At 45.8% G+C, this 21,006-nt stretch overlaps 9 protein-coding genes across 9 annotated transcripts; 2 read left to right on the forward strand and 7 right to left on the reverse strand.

The window, feature by feature from the left end:
- Positions 1-96: 96 nt before the first annotated feature.
- On the reverse strand, positions 97-4,862 carry V2V93DRAFT_347600 (P-loop containing nucleoside triphosphate hydrolase protein). The gene is made up of 2 exons (XM_066907915.1): positions 1,934-4,862; positions 97-1,875 (listed from the first exon to the last, which is right to left on the reverse strand). Exons 1-2 carry the CDS (start codon positions 4,533-4,535, stop codon positions 332-334), a joined length of 4,146 nt encoding a protein of 1,381 aa, XP_066764885.1. The 5' UTR covers positions 4,536-4,862; the 3' UTR covers positions 97-331.
- A 1,192-nt stretch (positions 4,863-6,054) lies between these two features.
- Positions 6,055-7,896, reverse strand: V2V93DRAFT_276872 (major facilitator superfamily domain-containing protein). The gene is made up of 2 exons (XM_066907186.1): positions 7,381-7,896; positions 6,055-7,333 (listed from the first exon to the last, which is right to left on the reverse strand). Exons 1-2 carry the CDS (start codon positions 7,674-7,676, stop codon positions 6,190-6,192), a joined length of 1,440 nt encoding a protein of 479 aa, XP_066764886.1. The 5' UTR covers positions 7,677-7,896; the 3' UTR covers positions 6,055-6,189.
- A 221-nt stretch (positions 7,897-8,117) lies between these two features.
- On the reverse strand, positions 8,118-11,254 carry V2V93DRAFT_325412 (fungal-specific transcription factor domain-containing protein; the record flags this gene model as incomplete). The annotated part of the gene is made up of 5 exons (XM_066907500.1): positions 8,118-9,153; positions 9,214-9,958; positions 10,018-10,602; positions 10,658-11,054; positions 11,111-11,254. The coding sequence occupies 5 exons, from the start codon at positions 11,252-11,254 to the stop codon at positions 8,118-8,120; spliced, it is 2,907 nt and encodes a 968-aa protein (XP_066764887.1).
- A 471-nt stretch (positions 11,255-11,725) lies between these two features.
- On the reverse strand, positions 11,726-12,568 carry V2V93DRAFT_371528 (uncharacterized protein). Its single transcript, XM_066910524.1, has 2 exons — positions 12,253-12,568; positions 11,726-12,202 (listed from the first exon to the last, which is right to left on the reverse strand). Exons 1-2 carry the CDS (start codon positions 12,413-12,415, stop codon positions 11,928-11,930), a joined length of 438 nt encoding a protein of 145 aa, XP_066764888.1. The 5' UTR covers positions 12,416-12,568; the 3' UTR covers positions 11,726-11,927.
- Positions 12,569-12,605: 37 nt separating this feature from the next.
- On the reverse strand, positions 12,606-13,788 carry V2V93DRAFT_371531 (3-oxoadipate enol-lactone hydrolase). Its single transcript, XM_066910525.1, has 2 exons — positions 13,616-13,788; positions 12,606-13,542 (listed from the first exon to the last, which is right to left on the reverse strand). The coding sequence occupies exon 2, from the start codon at positions 13,538-13,540 to the stop codon at positions 12,740-12,742; it is 801 nt and encodes a 266-aa protein (XP_066764889.1). The 5' UTR covers positions 13,541-13,542; positions 13,616-13,788; the 3' UTR covers positions 12,606-12,739.
- Positions 13,789-13,855: 67 nt separating this feature from the next.
- V2V93DRAFT_371532 (FAD binding domain-containing protein) lies at positions 13,856-16,376 on the forward strand. Its single transcript, XM_066910526.1, has 3 exons — positions 13,856-14,141; positions 14,196-14,295; positions 14,353-16,376. Exons 1-3 carry the CDS (start codon positions 14,089-14,091, stop codon positions 16,312-16,314), a joined length of 2,115 nt encoding a protein of 704 aa, XP_066764890.1. The 5' UTR covers positions 13,856-14,088; the 3' UTR covers positions 16,315-16,376.
- On the reverse strand, positions 16,304-16,724 carry V2V93DRAFT_371535 (uncharacterized protein). Its single transcript, XM_066910527.1, has one exon. It carries the CDS (start codon positions 16,588-16,590, stop codon positions 16,342-16,344), a length of 249 nt encoding a protein of 82 aa, XP_066764891.1. The 5' UTR covers positions 16,591-16,724; the 3' UTR covers positions 16,304-16,341.
- Positions 16,462-19,573, forward strand: V2V93DRAFT_371537 (fungal-specific transcription factor domain-containing protein). Its single transcript, XM_066910528.1, has 3 exons — positions 16,462-16,898; positions 16,949-17,940; positions 18,002-19,573. Exons 1-3 carry the CDS (start codon positions 16,760-16,762, stop codon positions 19,418-19,420), a joined length of 2,550 nt encoding a protein of 849 aa, XP_066764892.1. The 5' UTR covers positions 16,462-16,759; the 3' UTR covers positions 19,421-19,573.
- Positions 19,574-19,712: 139 nt separating this feature from the next.
- V2V93DRAFT_276955 (NADP-dependent oxidoreductase domain-containing protein) lies at positions 19,713-20,884 on the reverse strand. Its single transcript, XM_066907187.1, has 2 exons — positions 20,274-20,884; positions 19,713-20,217 (listed from the first exon to the last, which is right to left on the reverse strand). The coding sequence occupies exons 1-2, from the start codon at positions 20,780-20,782 to the stop codon at positions 19,755-19,757; spliced, it is 972 nt and encodes a 323-aa protein (XP_066764893.1). The 5' UTR covers positions 20,783-20,884; the 3' UTR covers positions 19,713-19,754.
- Between the last annotated feature and the right edge of the window lie 122 nt (positions 20,885-21,006).

Raw genomic sequence — 21,006 nt, forward strand, 5'->3', positions numbered from 1 at the left:
AGCCCGAACTCGTATTCTGAGCCAGTATTCAGCCAGATATGATTATAGTACGGACTACTTTGATATAATATATGCTTTTGATTTTTTACTACATAGCAGTTCGAATTTGTATATATTTTAATTATAATCCAAATGTACCAACTTCTATTCTATTCTCAATTCACTCTTCCTTCAGCCCGATCAGTCCTATATACCAAATGACTCCAAGTCTATATATCAAAAATGGCTAACAATACAAATAAAAAAAAATGATCAATAAGTGCAATGCCTTCTATCACCGACATGTATATTCTAATTTGATTCCCTTTGTGTATGAAACTAGAATAGCCTACTAATTCTTCTCAAGAGCCTGTAACTTGACCAATTCGTAGTACTTAAGCTTATTAGCAAGCAACTGCTGATGCGTTCCAGACTCCAGTATCCGCCCATTTTCAAACACGTATATAATATCTGCGCGCTGAATAGTAGATAATCTGTGCGCGATAGCAATTGTAGTGCGTCCTTTGGCGGCATTATCAAGAGCCTGCTGCACGACTTTTTCAGACTCGTTATCGAGTGCCGAAGTGGCTTCGTCAAGAAGTAAGACTCTCGGATTACGAATCAAAGCGCGAGCAATAGCAATACGCTGCTTCTGACCGCCGGAGAAAAGAGAGCCCTTTGCTCCGCAGAGAGTATCGTAGCCGTCTGGAAGGGACATTATGAAATCGTGAATGTTAGCCTGCTTGCAAGCCTCGATCATTCGCTCGTCAGAGACTTCAGCCTCGAGACATCCGTATTTCACGTTATCGCGCACGGAACCAGAGTAGAGAGTGGGCTCCTGCTGCACGAGCGCAATGTGGCTTCTGTAGGCGTTGATGTTGAGAGTTGAGATATTGACGCCGTCAATGAGAATTTGGCCAGATAGCGGATTGTAAAAGCGTTCGATAAGACCGATTGTGGTACTCTTACCACAGCCAGAAGCGCCAACCAACGCCACATACTGTCCCCTCTCAACCTTGAGGTTCAGACCTCGCAAGACAGGAACTTGCAGACGAGTAGGATACCGGAAATGAACATCCTTGAACTCGATATCTCCACGCACGTCCTCCAACATCTCACCTTCGTCGCTCCACGAATCAATCACAGGTTCACGAGAGTAAAGACGCTTGACATTTCCAGCCGCATCATATGCTCTTGCCATATCAAGCGCATAGGAGAACACAATCGATCCGTTTTGCGATCCGTTGACGATACTAATGATCGACACAAAAAACATGTAGACAGAATAATGATCAGTTCGGACCAGTGTACTTCCATACCAAAACATCAGCGACTGAATCAAGTAAACGATTCCCTGTGCAATTCCGTAAAGAGCGGCAGATTTACTATTCTGCGGACGTCCTTCTTTATAGAGTTCCATGAGTGTTTCTCCATACGTGTCGATAACATCATTCTCACGCGTAAGAGACGCAACAGTTTTGATGGATGCAGCAGCTTCACAGGCATACGACGACGAACGACCATAAGCTGCCTTCATGCGCTCCTGATGCTTAGCTAGTAAAAAGAAGCGGTAAAAACCAGCGCCGAGAAGAAGCGGGATGGTAGGAGAAGTGACAAGGGCAAGTTTCCATGAGACACCAATCGCAACGCCGATACCGCCAAAGATCATAATAAACGACTGAATAATTTGACCAAGAGTGGCCCCCGAAAGTCCTTCAATTGCTCCCGAATCTTTGGAAATCGCCGAAGTAAGTGAACCGGCGGTATTTGCAGTCTCGTCAAAGAACGCAATATCTTGGCGAACAATCTGTCGTAGAGTACGCATACGGATGCGGCGAACAAGACGCTGACCAGAATACGAAAAGAGTCCAACAGCAAGAATAGGACAGATGAGTTCTGCTGGTCGTTAGAAAAAGATAGGAAAATAAAAGCAATTGAGGTAAAATATACTCACCAATCGCGCCCATAATCAAGTAAGTAATGTTGTAGACACGAAGACGACGGTACATCGTGTATTCATCAGTCTCGCCAAGCGCATCGACGGAACCGGAGTACACAGTAGACAAATATGGGTATCCAGCCGCCATGACAACCGTAAAGAACAATGCAGTGATATTGATGTTGCGCTCCGGGTACGAAAGTTCGAAAAGGAAACGGGCAATCTCGCCAACACTATACTTTCGGTCTTCAAGAGAATTTGGTTGCACGTGTGTCGCCAACACGCTTGAAATAGAACGACCAGTCTTGGTTTTTGACAATAGAAGACGAGTCGTTTCCTTCTCGTCCTCAGATGTAGAAGACTCGCCAGTCCCGTTTTCGTACGCCTTCATCGCTTTCTCGTCAAGCATGTTTTCGACCGAGCTATCAGTAACTTCAACACCGTCTAGGACCTCAACATTCTCCTCATACTCTTGCTCAACGCTCTGCTCGACATCCTGAGCGCGAACAAGACTGTAATACTCGCCTTTGGCCGCAATAAGTTCCTCATGCGAACCTTTCTCGAGAATAACACCACGCTTCATGACAACAATCATATCTGCATCCTTAACGGTCGACAGACGGTGCGCAACAACAATAGTAGTACGGTCCTTGGCAGCCTTGTCAAGCGCATCCTGCACAACACCCTCGCTCTTCGTGTCAAGAGCAGAGGTGGCCTCGTCCAGAAGCAGAATCTTAGGATTTGAAACAATGCCTCGAGCAATAGCCACACGCTGCTTCTGGCCTCCGGAGAGCAAGAAACCACGCTCACCAACGTGCGTATCGAGCCCCTTTGGAAGTGTATCGATAAAAATCATCGCGTTGGCCTGACGACAAGCATCTTCAACAAGGGCACGCTTTTCGGGTTCGGCTGCATATTCGTATTTAGTACCAATAAGACCATACGCGACGTTCTCGTAGACAGTGCCTGCAAAAAGAATAGGTTCTTGCGAAACAAGTGCTACTTGCTGACGAAGCCAGCGTAGGTTAAGTTCGTCGACATTGACGCCGTCAAGCATGACTTCTCCACCAACGGGCTTGTAAAAGCGCTCGACAAGGCCAACGATAGTGGATTTCCCAGAGCCAGAAGCACCAACGAGAGCAACCGTAGTACCAGCCTTGATTGTAAGATTAAAATCATTCATCACGACGACATCCGGACGCGACGGATAAATGAATTTTACGTTGCGCAGTTCAATGTTACCTTCAACTGAAGACAGCGTCTTACCCGCATCAGAAGTCGAATCAATAGCTGATTCACGGTCGATAGTAGTGAAGATCTTGTTGATAGCCGAGGAGGCAGATGCGACGGCGCGCACATGAGGCGTGATGGCGCAGATTGCAAACATGCCCTGGATCATTGACGCAAGGATAGTCACGAGGGCAAGAATCGAGAGATCGCCGTTGCGTAAAAGAGGAGCGCCAAAGTAAAATGCGACAGCGTCGGCACTATATAAACCAAGCCAGGCAATACCGGAAATGGAACCAGCAAAGAATCCTGCGCGAAGAGCATATCGCTGCGAAATGCTGAGATATTTGTCGTATCCACTGGAAAGACGATCTTGAAGACCGAAAGCTTGCACGTTACGAATCGATGCTATAATTTCCTCGACAACTGTACCACCCGCGGAGGAACCGTTAAGAGCCTTGCCGTAGAGCTTTGTCATGCGAGTAGAAGCAAACACAAACGCTGTAACAATAACGGCGGCAACGATAGTAAGATAAGCTGTGAGTCGCGGCGAGAGCGCGTAGCCAATGATAAACGAGCAAACAAAGGTCGAGAGAAAAGAAATCAGGTATCCAAGTTTCTCAGAGATACCGTCCTGGATGATCATCGTATCAGACGAAATACGTGTTGTGATTTCTCCAGTACCAAGTCGGTCAAAGTAAGCAATGTTCTGACGCATCACCGAGGCAAGATACTTTTGTCTAATACGAGCCGAAAGCACTTCGCCGCGATCAATAAGCAAAAAAGTGAAAAGATAGGCAAAAAGGAATTCGGCAACGGCAAAATAGATGAAATAAATTGCTCCAAAGTTTGCCTCTTTCTGAAAATCCTCGGGCGAGATGTATTCAGGAATAATAGTAAAATTGTAGGTGCTCTCGTATAAAGGTGAATCGTAGTAATAGGAATCGTTGAAAGGCAACGTTGAGTTATAATATTCGTACGATGAAGACGAGTCGGTCATGTTGAAATCAGAGTTGAAGAATTTGTACTGGTAGAACATCATAAACTTCTCGTATCCACCAAAATACTCGTAGAAATCGCGAGACTGAATATATGCCGTAAAATTCTCTGCAAACACTCCGTTGATGATAGGCATGATTGCTCTGATAGATCCTTCTGCCGCTGCTAAAAAGATAGCAAGCGCAATCCACAGGCGGTCACTCCTACTAGCATATCTGAAGGCAGAGAAGAAAGTGGTACTGATCTCTTTGAGCTCGACTTGTGATCGAAGAACGGAAGCTTCGTGGGGGGGTAGATGAGAGAACTCATCTGTGTGCGCCGATAGAGATAGTGCTGTACTGGAGGAGGCCAACAGCGGCGTCTCCGATGGGTCGACGCGTTTTTCCACCATGCCTCAATGCTAAAAAAGAGAAAGAAGAAGGACCAAGAAGAGAGAAAATGAGTGAATGAATGGTGAGAGCAGAAGAAGAGAAGGATAGACTAAAGCGGAAGAACGCTGGATAAGCTAGAGTATCATGGCGCCCAGAAGCTGGGCGTAAACTCGGCTCGACGTCAACACTGATAACCACCACTTTGCTCTATATCTGCCCTTTTTATATCAGCAAATCCGCTACTAACTACACATAAGTCATCTCTGTACTTTATACTGCTTTATATATCTTTAATTCCTTGTCATATTGAAATTTGGATTGACTAAACAACAGAATGGCAACAGTTTCAGAAATGCAAAGAAAGCCGCAGCGGCGCACGGGCACTGCTAACAGTAATCTACGACTCAGCCGTTTACGAATCAGATAAGCTCTAAATGAAAGACTTATCTCCAGCACATTTACAATATTTTTTAGTCAATACATAGGTTGTCATGAAAAGTAGGGTATGAATGACGATACAGTTGTAAGCAGCTAAAGGACAGCGCAGGAAGAGAGGATCTCAAAACAGTTATGTTACGATTACGAGTCACAATATGATCGGTGACTAAATGTGATCAGGGCCTAAGATAAGACTAGCTCTGATAAGTGAGTGCTCTCAAAGTCATCACATTTGCTGCTCCAAAGACAGAGAGTTCATTCAAAGCTGAGTAGAGAAGAAAGAAAACTGACAAACTCTTATATCGTCGAAAAATACTACATCCTTTAACGGAAATCACAGTCGAGCGCTGTGAGAGTACTGCTGTATGGCTCAAAGATAGGGAGAGCAGGAGTGCCAATGTGCTGATTGCTCACAGTGCCGAGCCGGACAGATCCGATCAATCCACCGGCAGTCTGTGGATAATTTGTTATTCCTAGTAAAATTCTCAGGATGTTTCTGCTACTGTGTCCTATTGCCCTCAACCCAATCTGGTCTTAATAGACTGATCTCACTCATAAGAAGTCCGGTGGCTCCCAATTAATCAGCAATCCTCGTCTCTCGTTTGATCTGCAAACAGCCGGAAACCAGTGGCGTTCGTCGTGGCGCAAAGCCTTCTCTTAATCACACCAATAAAAATCGCGAGCCTTGTAATGAAATAAAAATTAGCACTCTTTCCCGCCGGCCGCCGACGCTATGATCACTGGCTTTAATTATGCAAACAATTTTCAATTGTTTTCAATTGGGATATGCCAAGCACAAGCGAACGAGATGAAGGTCGGCCTTCGGTAAAAAGTCCGCCGCCTCTGGCTTATCTGCTGAGATCTATGCAAGTTGCTATCCAACCTGTCTGATGAGTTATTGTTTATATGATTTCTATGCATTCCTACAGTATATGCGCTAAAAGCAAAATTTTCCTTTTCAGTCATTCATACTTCTTAAATAGTTATCGGATGTAAATGGCACACTTGTAATATGCAGCGCAAAATCTACTTGTCGGGTGATTCGTCTGACTCTTATAAGCCACCTACCAAAAAAAAAAAAGAAAATAAAAAAGATGAAAGATGAAGTAACTTGGATTGCAGTGATTACCGATCCTACATTATATTTCTTTACAGTTGATAACATAACAATGACATATTCATATTCAATTTACCCAACCAAACGCAACACCCCTAGAAATAGAAAAAGACAAAAACCTAATAGGCGTACAGGACCGTGGTCTCAGGCTCAGTCTGCCTAATCCGCTCATTGTCACGCTTCAAAACCAGCATGATAACATAAGCCGATATAACGACAAAAGTCGAAAATGCAGCACATGAAGCCATTCCAGGAATATATCTTGGCTCTGTGTTTTCATTCCACAAATACGGCGTGTACACCTGTGCAAGATTCGAGAGCATGTTCACCATTGCCATTGACACGGCTCGCTTCTCGGGAGTTTGACAAAGAGTTGTGGCTGCCCAACTTAGCATGATGTCGTTTACTCCAGAAGACATAGAGACAAAGATAACGACACCAACGTAGCGAGCGGCAATATCTGTCCTCGCGGCAGCAATGATGAATCCAGCAATCACGACGACCGTCGCTCCAATAATATGCCATGTTCGCTCATTGCGACGTCCGGAAGACCAGCATAGAATGGGACTGATTATCATTGACACAACGTAAGGAGGACAAGTGAGTACAAGGGTGATCGTCGTATTGAATCCTAATGTCTTGATCATGGATGGGAAAAAATTCTTGAAACTATCTCCAGAAACATGCATGTTCATCATGAAACAAAACAGCCAAGTACGATAATCAAAACACGCTTGTTTGAGTCCATTCATCATACTCGTAGATCCGGAATCTTGTGTTGTATCGCGCTTCATACGAGAGATTGCGAGTTCACGCTGTTCTTGACTGAGCCACCAAGTCTTGCCTGGTTCATCTGGAAGAACAAAGAACGCAATTATTGCAATACCAAAGGTAACGACAGCCGTAATGATAAACAGCCAGCGCCAGCCCTCAAGTCCATGAGATCCGTCAAGAGTGGCAAAGACAGCTGCGGCAATAAGACCAGTGAAGGCGTTGGCGGCAATATTTCCAGTGTAAAAAATTGCGATCCGCAGCGAGAGCTCGCGCTTGGTGTAGAATATAGAAAGCATATAGAGAGCACCTGGATAGAAAGGAGCCTCAACAAATCCAAGAAAAAATCGCACCAGAACAAGACCGGTGTAGTTGTGCACGGTGGCAGTCAAACCAGAGACGACGGCCCAAAGAGCCATGAAGGAGGCCATGTACCATGAAGGCCGGACTCTGGTGAGAATCATATTGGAAGGAATCTGGCCCAAAAGATAACTGTTCTTATTAGCAGATGCACTTATACAGAAGTCAAAGAAACATACCCAACAAATAGAATAGAGATGGCAGTATTGTACTCTGATCCTTTCAACCCAAGATCACGCGATAGATTGTTAAGCTTCGCGTTCGTAACCGCATTACGATCCATAAAATTGCAAAAGTACATGATCCAAATCATAGGCAGAATAGAGAAATCAAGCTTACGCACAAGAGCAATCTCCTTTGGATCAGTCTTTGCGGCGACACCTGAGTAATCAAATTTTGGCTGCTTGTCGCCAAACTCAAGCATCTCTAGCTCGGCTTTCTCGTCGACTGTGTGAACTTCTGAAGGAGTAGTCATGATGTTGCTGTTTGCTAAGTGAGTAATGCATATCTCAGAGCAGGAGTGGGACGCTAGATATTAAGGATTCTCGTTTCTGTCTCGGTTACTCGAATGCGGGGATGGAACTGCTGCTGCTCGACCTCACGTCTCCACAAAACGCGGGGAAAGCCGCGCCGGAAAACGATGCGGCGCCGGAAAATAAAACACAAACCCCGCTGCTGATATGTGGTGTGGTTCGCAATCGTCGCCCTATTTGAGAACCCATTTCTTATTCTCGGTCCTCGCATTATTAAATTCAGGCTGTGGGATGGACGGGATACCAATATAATATTCTCTCAAACTTTATTGAGTCATGAGCATTATTTGGGGATTCACCATTACAGGCCAAAAAAAACAAATACGTAAACACCCTAAAACCCTAGTCGCTCGCTCCAAGTATCATGTACAACAAAACTCCACTTAAAACTCGGAATTGAGCATCAGGCCCCGCAGTACCAATTGGCTATTCGAGCTCCCAAGACCTTCTACCCCACCCGATTGCATTGCACCGGCTGACGCCACAGTCTGCGGCGCTGGCGTAGCGTCAACAGCAGTCATGTCTTTACTTGCATCACCGCTTACAGCAGTCCTATTTCCAGTAAATGCATCCGCGACGGCTGCGTTCAACCAATCAATTTCTAAATCAAACATGTAGTCCATTGAATTTGCAGAAGTCGAGGCGTGGTCAAAGGTCTCGTCAGTTAAAAACTGCTCCATGGCCTCTGAGGGCGATAGCTCGGGAACCACCTCCTGATTGGCAGACAGCATCATTTCTGTCGGAGACAACAGCCTACTACCTTCATCAATCCTAATCAAATCCTGTACTGCAGCAGCCGGATGACCTCCACGTTCAGAAGCAGTAGCAGTTTGATACATCCCGCTATTCGCTGCCGAGCGTAAAAACATAGCCGACAAATTAGACGTCGGCGTAGAGGCCCCACCTAGCAGCCTTGAACCCACTCTGCTACCACTGCTTGCGCTTGCATCTCCAGAACCGCCAAGCTCTCCACTCCTCCGGGAAAATTCGCGGTACCACAGATCTTCCTCCTGGCGTCTCGTGACGGTCGGCGTCGCCAGTCGTGAATCTTGCGCTGATACTGATACAGTCGATTGTAATTGCGGCAACTGAGAGCTCGACAAATAATGTACTGTAGATTGAGGCGTGGCGCTACCTGATGGCGCAGCAGTGGTCACATTGCTAAAAAGCAGCTGATTGATTTCCTCCAACTGCCCTAAATGACCTGGAGCCTCTATTTCGCCACCATACGCAGCGCGTACGGCACGGTCCATCTCGACGAGGATTTGCTTATATCGCGCGGATGAAGAGTCACATGTTGCATAGTAATCAAGAATAAACATACATAGCGAGATACCACGCATAATGTACGCTTCGACGTTGTGCTTTTGGCGGAATGACTCTAGCACAAGAATCAATCCGGCACTGAATATGAAGTAGCTATAGTCTAGAGTTAATCTTTGAACGAATGAAATAAATTGCAATGACGATCATGCTCACATAAGAAACGGTGGCCGAATATGCTGTTCATTCTCAATGAATAGCGCCATTACCAAATCCACAGACCTAGCGGCACATAGTACGCAAGCAGACGATAACCGCGTGAATGCTTTATTCGTACTAGCTTTCTCATCGCGCTCGACGATATTACTAACCACATTAAAGAAGAAGAAAGGCCTCGTGAGAAGAATAATCCCATTGAGATGACACAAGTGCATCCGCAATAGCATTTGTCGCAATTTGCGTTGTTTGGTGATCGTCGGCCGTACAGAAGTTTGCGCGCGTGGTATCCGCATCTCCAGGTTAAATTTGTCTTCGTCCTTTGAAATGTCATCGTGTTTTCCTGATCCATTTCCACCATCCGACATATCTGACGATGATAAATGTAAATGTTTAGGCAGCTCGGAGCTCCATTGCCGCAATCGCATCGCAAGGCCTTGACTTGCAGAACTGGAAATACTCTGAGTTCCATACACAAATTTACATACATCCCCAACAATCGTCATGATTTTCGCATGCTCACTGTGTACTTCGTCAAATATGTCTGAAGGCTCGGGAGGGGTTGCGTCGGAAAAATCGGAGTTTTCAATCATCATTGGCCGCCCTAGACTTGACGAGCTAAATCGATCAAGAATATAGAGCGTACGCCAGAGCCGTTCTCGAAGTTGTCGCTCTTTTGGTGGGTATTGAGTATTCAAGACTTGCCTGTGTAATCCCAAAGCCTGCGCCAATCGAATCGTGGTGCCTAACGAAATGCTAGTTAGTAACTCAATGTAATTATTGCTCAGTAGAAACTTATCGCACCTAAATGCACCCAACTGACATTCCGCTTGCATATAAACATATAATACAAACAACACAGTAAATACGCCTGCACAACCCAAATTTCGCCATCCTCGGCAGCATCTTTCATTAATCCGAGACCACTTTCGAAAAACTCCTTAACAGGGATCTCATCGGTTTCGGCATTATTTGAAGTCTGGCGGGGTGCATCTGAAATTTCATCGCTGGTAGTCTCCCGACGCTGTTGTAGTAATTTTCTACTACTTGCAAATATTCCACCGATTGCACATGTAAGGTATAAAAGACATAGCCAGTTATTTTGACAGCGCATAGGATTCGTGTAAATTGCGTTAACCTGCTCCATAAATACTTCCATGTCGAACACGTAGTTTAATGACTGTACATGATCTAAAAACAACTGAATAAGCTCTTCTGCCATTTCACGTGGCGGAGGATGAATAGGGACTAGTGAAGCAACATGGCTAGGTCCGTCGACGAAGCGAAAACGCGCAGGATCGAGAGTGAATTCGGATTCGCCTATTGTTTTCCGAAAAACATTACGAGTCTGCTCCAAGAAAGAGAGTGCACCGCTCTCTCCTATGTATCCTTCATGCATTAAGTTAACAAACGCAGTCCATTTGAGCAAAAGTAAATAACTTACGGAGATGGCCTTGTGGATCGCAGAGCATGCGACTGTGTCCGCTACCGACGGTTTCAACCTGATAATCATTTAAATTTGCAATATCATTATTAGAAGTTGTATGATCTTGCAATTCAGGTTGAGGCAAAAGTGGATTTGACAAAGACTTTGGGCTCTGGCTTGTTGTAGTCTTGGCAATGCCACTAGAAGGTTGTACCGCTGCCATTGCCGCTACGTCTCCAAGTACACTCAGACCCGAGACTCGTCCGTAGTGCTTTGATCTTTCATTTGCTTGCTCTGAAATTTGCAATGCTTCTTTTTCTCTAAGCTCTGTAGGAGCTGAGTCTGCTTGCTCGCGTTTATAAACACATTCGAATTTCTTTTGGTCACATATAGAGCATGGCTGTGCGCCGTCGCACTATATCAATTTTCAATTAGTACAAGCAAACATAGGTATGCGATTAGAAGTCACACTTTTTGCTTTCGTCGCTTACAGCTTTCACAAGCGACAGCAATTCTCTTTCTTTTGTCCGGATCCACTTTTTTCCTGATTTTTTTCCGTTTCCTGGTTGGCTTTTCCAGTTGCTTGCCGCTAGCAGGTACAGATTTATTTACCATCTTGGCTGATGAAGTCGAAGCATTTTGAGCTTCGTTGGATAAGTGTCCCAATTCTGACATTTGGGTACTAGTTTGCAACTGCTCATTCTCGTATTCTTGAGCGGTAGAGGAAGCTAGTGACATTGCGGGAGGCGGTAAAGTTGATGGACCATCCACGAGACTTGCGCCTATCTGGCTGTTGTTGAGCAACAGCACAATTCAAAGAAGTACTAATTATAATCCAATGATTTTATAACGTAAACTAATTAGTTCAATATGTTGTCTTTCGAAGTAAGTCATGAGTTTGATTTGTCAAACGACAGTGAATTAGATTGTATTCAAGTTTGGGTTGGATTTCCCCGCGCAATTGGTGTAAGCCGCGCCGTGTGAGCCCAAGTCTGGTGACGGTCAAGAACGAGTTTTATTGATTTGAGATTACTACAAAGATTATGAGCTATATTAAGAGACGGAATGAGTTACTTTGATATATTTATCTGATATATTTATATTACGGATATTTTATAAACATTTAAAGTGTAGCGTATATATAATTACTTTTTCAAATATCAGGCATTTTATAGATTATAAAATATATGTGTCACAGATGTTTTCCGTATATTTTCACATATTGTGTTTCTTTTTGTTTCTTTTTTTTGTCCACAGCATTGCCTTACATATCATTATATGAAAAATATCAAGTAGACAAAGCCTTCGCAACGGGACTCGGATCAACATATACCTGATAAAATATAATCTTTGGATCATTTCCCTCTTCTCCTCGATCGAGTACCATTTTCGCAGCCCATTCAACATGGACGGTTTTCCCGTTATGTAACGAATAATCGACTGTTCCTTCAAGGGCGTAGTCGCCTTCTCTTGCACCGGCTGGTTGGAATGGGAAAACTTGTTTAAGAACATGATGACGTCCAATTACGGGACCCCACATTCCTTTGCGTAATTCCGTTATTTCTATGGGAATTTTAGCATATCAATTATCCAAAATAAGTAGAACAACTCACGATCAAAGCCATCGGCCACTTTAAGGCCCATAGTAAGCTTTGCATCTTTGTAGAACTGATTGACGTATGCCGCGTCAGCACCGACTGTATCGCTGACTTTATAGAATGAGGTCAAGAAGTTCTCGACCTTCGGATCTGAGTAAGCTTCTGGGTACTTTGTCATTATCTGTATTTGATTTGCAATAATATAGATGTGTGTGGATAGGATTGAGTATGAGGACGTTTGGGAGTTGATAAGAGTTCGGCGGAAAGGAATTGCTATCGAGTCCGGATAGTGTTCCCTCGGCTGCTGAGCGCGGATGCCGACGCTATCGCGTTTGGTCCAACTTTTTTGCAGTTATTAAGTATATTCAGCATTATATTCTAAACAACGCAGTTCGGTAATTATAATAATCTGTAGTTGAACGATGAGTTCTATATATAATCTATTTCAAATTGATTTCTTTCTCACGTTTGCAACATATAACAGCATCAAAGTAATACACAACTATACAACTTTACTATAAACATCTCTTATGGCATCAGCCACAATATCGGGATCCTCGAGCGCGTGCCAATGACCGACCCCATCAAGCCTTCTAACTTCGGCATCAAGACCTTTCGCAATAATTTCAACGCAGCCTTCAAACGGTGCCGTTTTGTCCTCACTTCCCACCAGCACGATTGCCGGCTTCTTGTCTTTCAGTAAAGAAAAATCTGGACTAGGAGCTTCGGCGATAACAGAGCAGGTTGAAATGTATCCTCGAGGGTCTTGTCGAGAGATTAATTCACGAATAAAGCCATGTACGAGAGACGAGGCGCGCGATCCGGTGGCTGCTTTCGGAACGGTATCGTAAATTGCCTCGAGAGAGAACCCTGCGTCTTGTATTGTTTTTATTCGAGTAGCAAAGGCAGCTGCTAGAGTAGGTGATGGATGCACTGGTCCAAGGAGCACGAGACCTGCGACGAGATCCTGTCTGTGAATAGCAAAAAGGGTGGCTAATAGACCACCCAGTGAATGTCCTACTACGACGACAGCAGAGATTGACAGATGATCCAAGAGATTAGCAATATCTGCGATGAGAGACGCTGCTGTGGGAGAGGCTGATGGAAGAGGAGACTGGCCGCTTCCAGGTGTGTCGAAGAGGACGAGATAATGCGACTGCGAGAGAGCCTCGAGCTGCGGGTAGTAATAGTTCTGCGACGAGCCAAGGCCGTGGATGAAAAGAATTGCAGGCTTTGAGAGAGACGGAACTCCGGCGGTGGAATAGAATATATCGGACGACAAAAAAGACGTGAGAAAGGGCATTTCTAATAAGTGAAGAGAGAAGAGAGGTGTAAGTAGAGAGAAGGAAAGAGGAGGAAGAGAGTAGATGCGCGATACTTTATAGGTATTTAGTGTAAGCAGCACACCAACCTAGAAGAATATTTCTGCTGAAGAAAGACAGGGTTAATAATTATAACTCAACAATAAATTTAGTTTAGAGATTGGATTATGACAAATTGATGATCCCTTATAGACTTTGCTGGCGGTCTCTAATTCTACAACTAAACCACTATTCTAATCGACAGCGACACTGATCTTCTCTCAATGCCCACGCTATCCGACGCTCCTCTCCTGGGAACGCTTTCCGACACTCACAGCCTCATCTAATGCGGCTTCTCCCCGCGATCAGCTCAATCTTTACGGAGATCTTGCGGGGTAAATTTTATTTGTATAATCACTACTTGTCTACTTAAATACGGCCGCTGTCGTTGCTTTGTCTCTTTTCACCTTTTTCTTTTATATTGCTACTCTACCGTGAACCCTCTTCTGCACCTCTCTCCTCTATACTATCCGCTTCTACTTGCATCACCATGGTCAAGGAATCAAACGTTGACGTCCTCATCATCGGTGCCGGTCCCGCTGGGTAGGCTTCCCAGTCCCTCTCGTAACTTTTGGTTATAACTGACTCAATACATAGGCTGATGGCTGCAAACTGGTTTGCCCGCACTGGTACTAGTTTTCGTATCGTCGACAAACGCGGAAGCAAGATCTTCGCTGGCCAAGCTGATGGCTTACAGGTCCGTCATATTCTTCTGTTTATCCACCTACATATGCAACAAGCTAAAATTTACTAGTGCCGCACTCTTGAGGTCTTCCAGTCCTTTGGTTTTGCTGATCGTGCCTTGAAAGAGGCAAATCACATGCTTGAGATCTCGTTCTGGGAGCCAGACGGAAAAGGTGGACTCTATCGCTCCGCGCGTCTCGCTGATTCTATTCCTGGTATATCGCGCTTCCAACAGGTTGTTTTACACCAAGGCCGTATTGAATCTTGGTTCCTGGACGCTATTCGCAAGTGGTCGGGCGGCAGGGCCTCAGTCGAACGCTCAAAGCTTCCTTTACGTCTTGACATAGACGAGGAGAAAGTCGAAGATCCTAACGCTTATCCTGTGTCTGTCTTACTCAAACATCTAGACGAAAATGAAAGCATGCCGGAGCAGTTTGGCTCCAACGTCGCAAATGGTCTTTTCCGCTCGTTTGAAGGTGACCAGGACAAGTATTACCAAAATACAAAGGACCTTGACGATGACTCGCTCGAACTCGTGCATGCCAAATATGTTATGGGCTGCGACGGCGCCCATTCATGGGTACGGAAACAGATCGGCGTCGAGATGGAGGGTGAATCAACTGATTATGTGTGGGGTGTGCTAGACTCTGTTCCTATCACCGATTTTCCTGATATTCGAAATCGATGCGCTATTCACTCGCTAGACAGCGGAAGTATCATGGTGATTCCCCGCGAACAGGGACTTGTGCGTCTTTACATTCAGCTGCGCGAGACACCGCGTGATCCTGCCACGAAAACCGAATCTGAAATGGGTAAGAACGAGGGAAAGGCATTGGAGAAAGGCCGCGTCGATCGATCCAAGATCACGCCTGAGGTTATTCTTGATAACGCACGAAAAATTTTGCATCCTTACAAGCTGGATATCACTGATGTCAAGTGGTACACTGCTTACCAGATCGGTCAGCGCGTATCGCCAAAATTTGAGAAATTTCAAAGAGTGTTTATCTCCGGCGATGCGTGCCACACTCACTCGCCGAAGGCAGGACAAGGGATGAATGTGTCGATGATGGATACCTTCAATCTTGCATGGAAGCTTGCGTACGTCAGCAAGGGACTAGCCAGTCGGGATATTCTCAAGACGTACGAGGATGAGAGATTGGATGTGGCGCGCGCACTCATTGCATTTGATCACAAGTTCTCGCGCTTGTTTTCGGGGAAGCCTGCGCTTCCTGGTGCAATCAAATCCGAAGGAGTCGATCTCGACGAGTTCCATGCCTTTTTCGAAAAGGGCAATGAGTTTGCATCTGGCACAGTTGTCGACTACGATGACTCAGTTTTGATTGACAAGTCCAGCGGCAAACCCGTCCCGCATGCGACCGATAAAGAAGTCACGCTGACTATTTCTCCCTTGGCTACCAACGTTATAATTGGCCGTCGTTTTGATTCTGCGCAAGTGGTCAACCAATCTGATGCGCATCCATGGTATCTTACCGACCGAATGCTTTCGGATGGACGCTGGAGAATTGTCAATTTTGCGGGAGACTTCAAGAACGTGCCTGAGCTCAACAAAAGGCTGATTTGGCTGGGAGACTACCTTGCCGAAGACAGGAGCTTTATCAAAAAGTACACGCCACCTGGTGCCAAAGTTGACTCTGTAATTGAAGTGCTGACTGTGCATGCTTCGCCTCGGGTCGACGTAGAGTGGGACGACTTCCCGCTCGCGTTTCGCCCGCGCGATTGTGCGGGACGCATGGACTACTGGAAGATCTACGCTGACGACAACTCCTATCACGAGGGCCACGGGCACGCTTACGAAAAGTACGGGATTGCGAAGGATGTAGGAGCTTATGTCGTTGTCAGGCCGGACGGTTACGTATCCATGGTCGAGCCACTCGGCGAGGAAGGATTATCAAAGATTGGCGAGTTTTTCGGTAAATTTTTACTGGAGCAGAAGGTGCCGCCACGCACTATGTTCGAGGAGATTGAGACCTACGGCGCCGACAGCTACGGTCGGCCACTGCTAGCGATGTAAAGTATAATTGTATTGAGTATTTTTTTTTTAATTTTGGTGATGAATGGCAGTACTATACAAGCAGTCGTATGCACCCAACGTCTTCGTAGTTATGTCCCTTAGTAAACAAGCGCTCAGATCCTGCCCATCCTCATCCCGCGTGCCCGTGCAAAGCTGGGGTAACCCGCGGGCAGCCACTGCTTCTGTAGCTTCTGTATTCGCGCATTGTGTCGTAATAGCATTTGCTAGAAGCGCAAAAGAAGTGACAAAGAAAGAGAAAAACTCATTTTTGCTCATATAGAACACTTCGTTCTGTTCTCACGTGAAAAGACAGGTGCAGAGACCTGTGTGGGATTATGCCGCTTGGAACTTTGCTGGCTATATCCTGACATTGCTACCGACCACCGCGGTATCCCTCACGTTCCCCCGATATTTCTAGTCTACCTAAACGGGCAACCTAAAAGCGATGCCTGATGGCGATTTTGCGCAGAAGAAGCGCCAGAGCTCGTCGACGCCGAGTGAGCGGACCCGATTCTTTTGTGGTTTCGAAGACTGCGGAAAATCGTACAATCGGCTCGAGCATTTGACCCGCCACCAGCTCAATCGTGAGTAGAATGTTTTAAACGAATTTTATGTGGACCTGACTGTGATTTAGATAATCCTGTTGCGCGTAAGTTTATCTGCGAAGTTTGCAGCAAGACCTTTGTTCGCGGCGACTTGCTTCGCAGACACATGCCTTCTCACAAGACCGTTCGCAGTAAACGTCAACGGACAGATGATGAGACTGAAACCAAGTTAAATAGTTCTGACTCACCGACGAAAGTTTCACAGGAGTTCTTCACTTCTTTACAGTCACTCTCGCCGCCAGCGACGACGGTGCCAGGACCACGATTCAGCGCTGTGCGCTCGAGTCCGCTGGCAAATCGTCCGCGACGTGGACATTCGCCCGTTCACATTGGGCTTGTTTCAGAGTCGCCTACTGAGCGACTACAAGAGACTCTAGATACAAATACTACGCTTTTACCAACGCTGTCCCCTTTAAATACCTCCACGATCTTGCCTGCTGAGCAGTCGCGGTCTCCGACTGCAATGGAGACGCTGCTCTCGCCTGACATGATGCCGATATTCGGCGAACGAGATGTGTTTGACTTTGCAAATTTTCCATTCGACGATCGATTTACCAGCTGGCTTCTTGATACGCAATCAGGCGATACCAACCGAAGCGAGGGATCCTCTAGCAGTGCCACTGCCTCGCGTCTCATAACTGATTTTCCTTCAGATCTATCTGTTGGAAATCATTCTGCCTCTGCCACAGGTGGCTTTGAGTTTGGATCCCCTACGCAAAGCGGTGAGTTGGTTTCGCAAGCGGCACTTGATAGAGTCTTTGATCTTTACCGTGGCACACTTCCCGATCTCGCCGAAGACCCACGGATGAACTGTGCCACTGTATCCCGATGGGTGCATTTATATTGGAAGCATTTTCATCCGCAGTATCCGATATTGCATAAACCTACCTCTGACCCGAACGTGATTCCGTCGCATCTTTTGGTGGCGATGTTCACGCTTGGAACGAGGTATGATGACAGTCGTAGTTGTTTGCAGGTTGCTGTCAAACTGCATCTCTCCTTGCGCACCCTCGTTTATAGTGTATGTTTTTTTTACCTCTCTGTTATTAATGGGAATGAAGGCTAACTTTTTCTAATCCTAGTGTCCCGATTTTGTACCTCCTGCCAAACTTTGGGTTTTTCAAACACTTTTACTGGGTGAAATGTTTGAAAAAGTAGTAGCTGACCGTCATCTTCACGAAATGTCTCATGTCTTCCACGGGACGCTGATAACGCTAATGCGCCGCGGCAGTTCTCTCATAAATCCCGAGCTCATAGAAGATGCGGGAGCAAGTGAACCAATGAGCACCGTTGAGCGGCATTGGAAACAGTGGATTCGCACAGAAGCCACTACTCGCACAGCTTTCTTTGCTTTTATGGTTGATATTCAACATGCTGAGATGTTTGGCCACACGCCTGCTTTATATGCAAACGAGCTGTCACTAGATTTACCTTGCGATGATCAGCTCTGGAACGCTGGAGATTATGCGACATGGGGCACGTTAATGAAATCCAACATGCGAAAGAAAAAAACCAGCTTTTTCACGAGTTTGAAGTTAGTTATGTCTCATGGGTGGAATAGACTGAGAGTTAATCCTTTTGGTCGATACATTGTTCTGCACGGATTGCTGTCAATTTCATGGACAATGAGGCAGCGCGGAATTATATCGATTGGAATGGCGATAAAAGATCGCAAGGAGACCGATAATCCTCAAGATGTTACGACGCTTGTTGATCAGGAGACCCCTTCAGAGGAACCCAAACAGGCTATTGAAGATGAGAAGCAGAGCAGGTCAGATGATTGGAGTAACGTGATTTACAAAGCGTTCGAGACCTGGAAACTTGCCTTTGATCTTTCCGAGAGTGAGAATCCGTCTACGAGCGGTATCCCATTTATTCTTGCTTCTTCGTCGCTGCATAGATTAGGTATTATCCGTCTATATACTGACGTCTTGCAACTGCACGTATATGCAGGACTCTCGCATGTTCTCGGCCGTGCGATACGAGCCCAAGATTGGCTTCGTGCGGAGGACGCAATGAAAGCTTGGGCTCGATCGCCGGGAAGTTCTGTGTCGGTTTGGCATGCTGCTCGACTTGTGTCTGGCGCGTTGCTGGGTCAAGATGGGTTATATTCTGCTGATGGAGACGTTGTCTTGCATCGCCCATGGTGCGTATATATTGGGTGCCTTGTTTTATGGGCATACGGGTACGCATCCGAAGACTGCAGTCGAAGATTCACAGGCTACACACCTATAGATCCCGAATCAAGTAAGCCTACAACCAGCAAATCAGACCATAGGCTGCGAGATTGGAGTGCACGAGAAGACACTGAGCGTTATTTAGAAGCGCTGCTGGCAGTCACTGATCCGTCGGGGATTCCGGGTGTCGCGACTAAGAATTGTACGATTGGGTTGATGGCGTATGCAGGGGAGTTATTTAGGAGTTGTCGATGGACTTTGTTGGGTGAGGAAGCTGCGTATCATTGTTCGAGGCTTGCGTGTGAGATCCCGGTTAGGTCGTAGTTTAATTTTGGTTTTTTGTCTAAAACGAGTGCACGATTTGGTGACTTGTTTATGTATGATACAGTGCTTGTGAAAAATTCAAGTGTGTATGATTGTTTGGTTATTTGTACATACAAAGTGCTAAGAATAAATTTGACTTGCGCTTACTAAAAATTGCGAGTATACTGCGAAATATCAATGGCATTCCATATCATTATTCTAACACGTCGTTCATGATTGGGTCAATACTGTTTGAATTTATCTATTTATCTACATTAGATAATTATAGCTTATAATAATTCTGACAAGAGTGAATTTTTATCTAGATAATATTATATGAAAGATAATTCTAGGATCATTTTTTTTCGCGAGCAGCGACGCGCTCGGCCGCCAGCTTTTTTGCGATCTTGGTGACTTCATCCTGACCGATTTCACCAAACACATCATAGCCCCAGCGCACTGGCACGTTCATTCTAGCATGACGCTCAAGATCAGAAATAGTTTTGAAGTCTTCATCAGAAAGTTCAAAAGTGACCAGGTTTGAAATTATACGCTCGGGAGTAACAGACTTCGGCACGACAACAGTTCCACGCTGGACAGCCCAGGAGACGAGGACTTGGGCAGGTTCGCGGCCCAGACGCTTTGCAATGTCGATGACTATTGGGTCGTCTACCACTCTTGGCATGTTGTAGATGTTGTTACCGAGAGGCGAGTAGGCTGTTACGACGATGTTGTGGTCGTTACAGTACGCAAGCAGTTCGGGTTGTTGCAGGTAGGCATGAGCTTCGACCTGGTTGACTGCTGGTGCAATTTCGGCGCTATATTGCTTGATTAGCTAATTAAGGCTTAAAAAATCACGATAAGTAAAACGTACAAAGTAAGCAAGTCAGCTAACTTCTCCTTGGTAAAGTTGGAGACACCAATGCTGCGAACCTTGCCCTCTTTGACGAGCTTCTCCATTGCCCGCCAGGTGTCCTTAAGCGGTACATCGTCAAGCAAAAACTCGTCAGTGTCGGGATCACAGGGAAACGAATTGTCACCAGCAGCAAAAGCAACAGGCCAGTGAATAAGATACAAGTCAAGGTACTCGATCTGCAAATCCTTGAGCGTCTTATTGAGTGCCTTTACAACCATATCCGGACGATGATGAGTGTTCCAAATCTTTGAAGTCACAAAAATGTCCTCACGCGGTACACCAGAGGCTTTTATTCCACGACCAACTTCTTCCTCATTGCCGTAAATTGCTGCGGCGTCAATGTGATGGTAGCCGTTTTGCAGAGCGACGGTGACGGCGCGCTCAACCTCATTGGGCTTGGATTGCCAAGTGCCGAGGCCGACGGCGGGGATAGAGTATCCAGACGAGAGCTTAAACGAGGATCTCATGATGATTGAACAGAGAGAAGAAAAAAGGAGAGAAAATGAAGAAAGAAAAAGAAGGTGTCAGAAATAAATGAAACAGACCACGAAAAGAGGGAGCGGCGCGCGAGAGGCGGTTAAAGTAGCAGGCAACAGAGCAGCTACTAGTGTACAGCTATAGCCGGCGCCGTTCCGGGTGCGGCTTGAAATGCGGTTTTCCGGGAGTGCGGGGAGTGAGGTTTTCCGGTGAG

The sequence above is a fragment of the Kockiozyma suomiensis genome, assembly GCF_038497685.1.
Source record: "Kockiozyma suomiensis strain NRRL Y-17356 unplaced genomic scaffold V2V93scaffold_9, whole genome shotgun sequence".
Classification (NCBI taxonomy): Eukaryota; Fungi; Ascomycota; class Lipomycetes; order Lipomycetales; family Lipomycetaceae; genus Kockiozyma; species Kockiozyma suomiensis.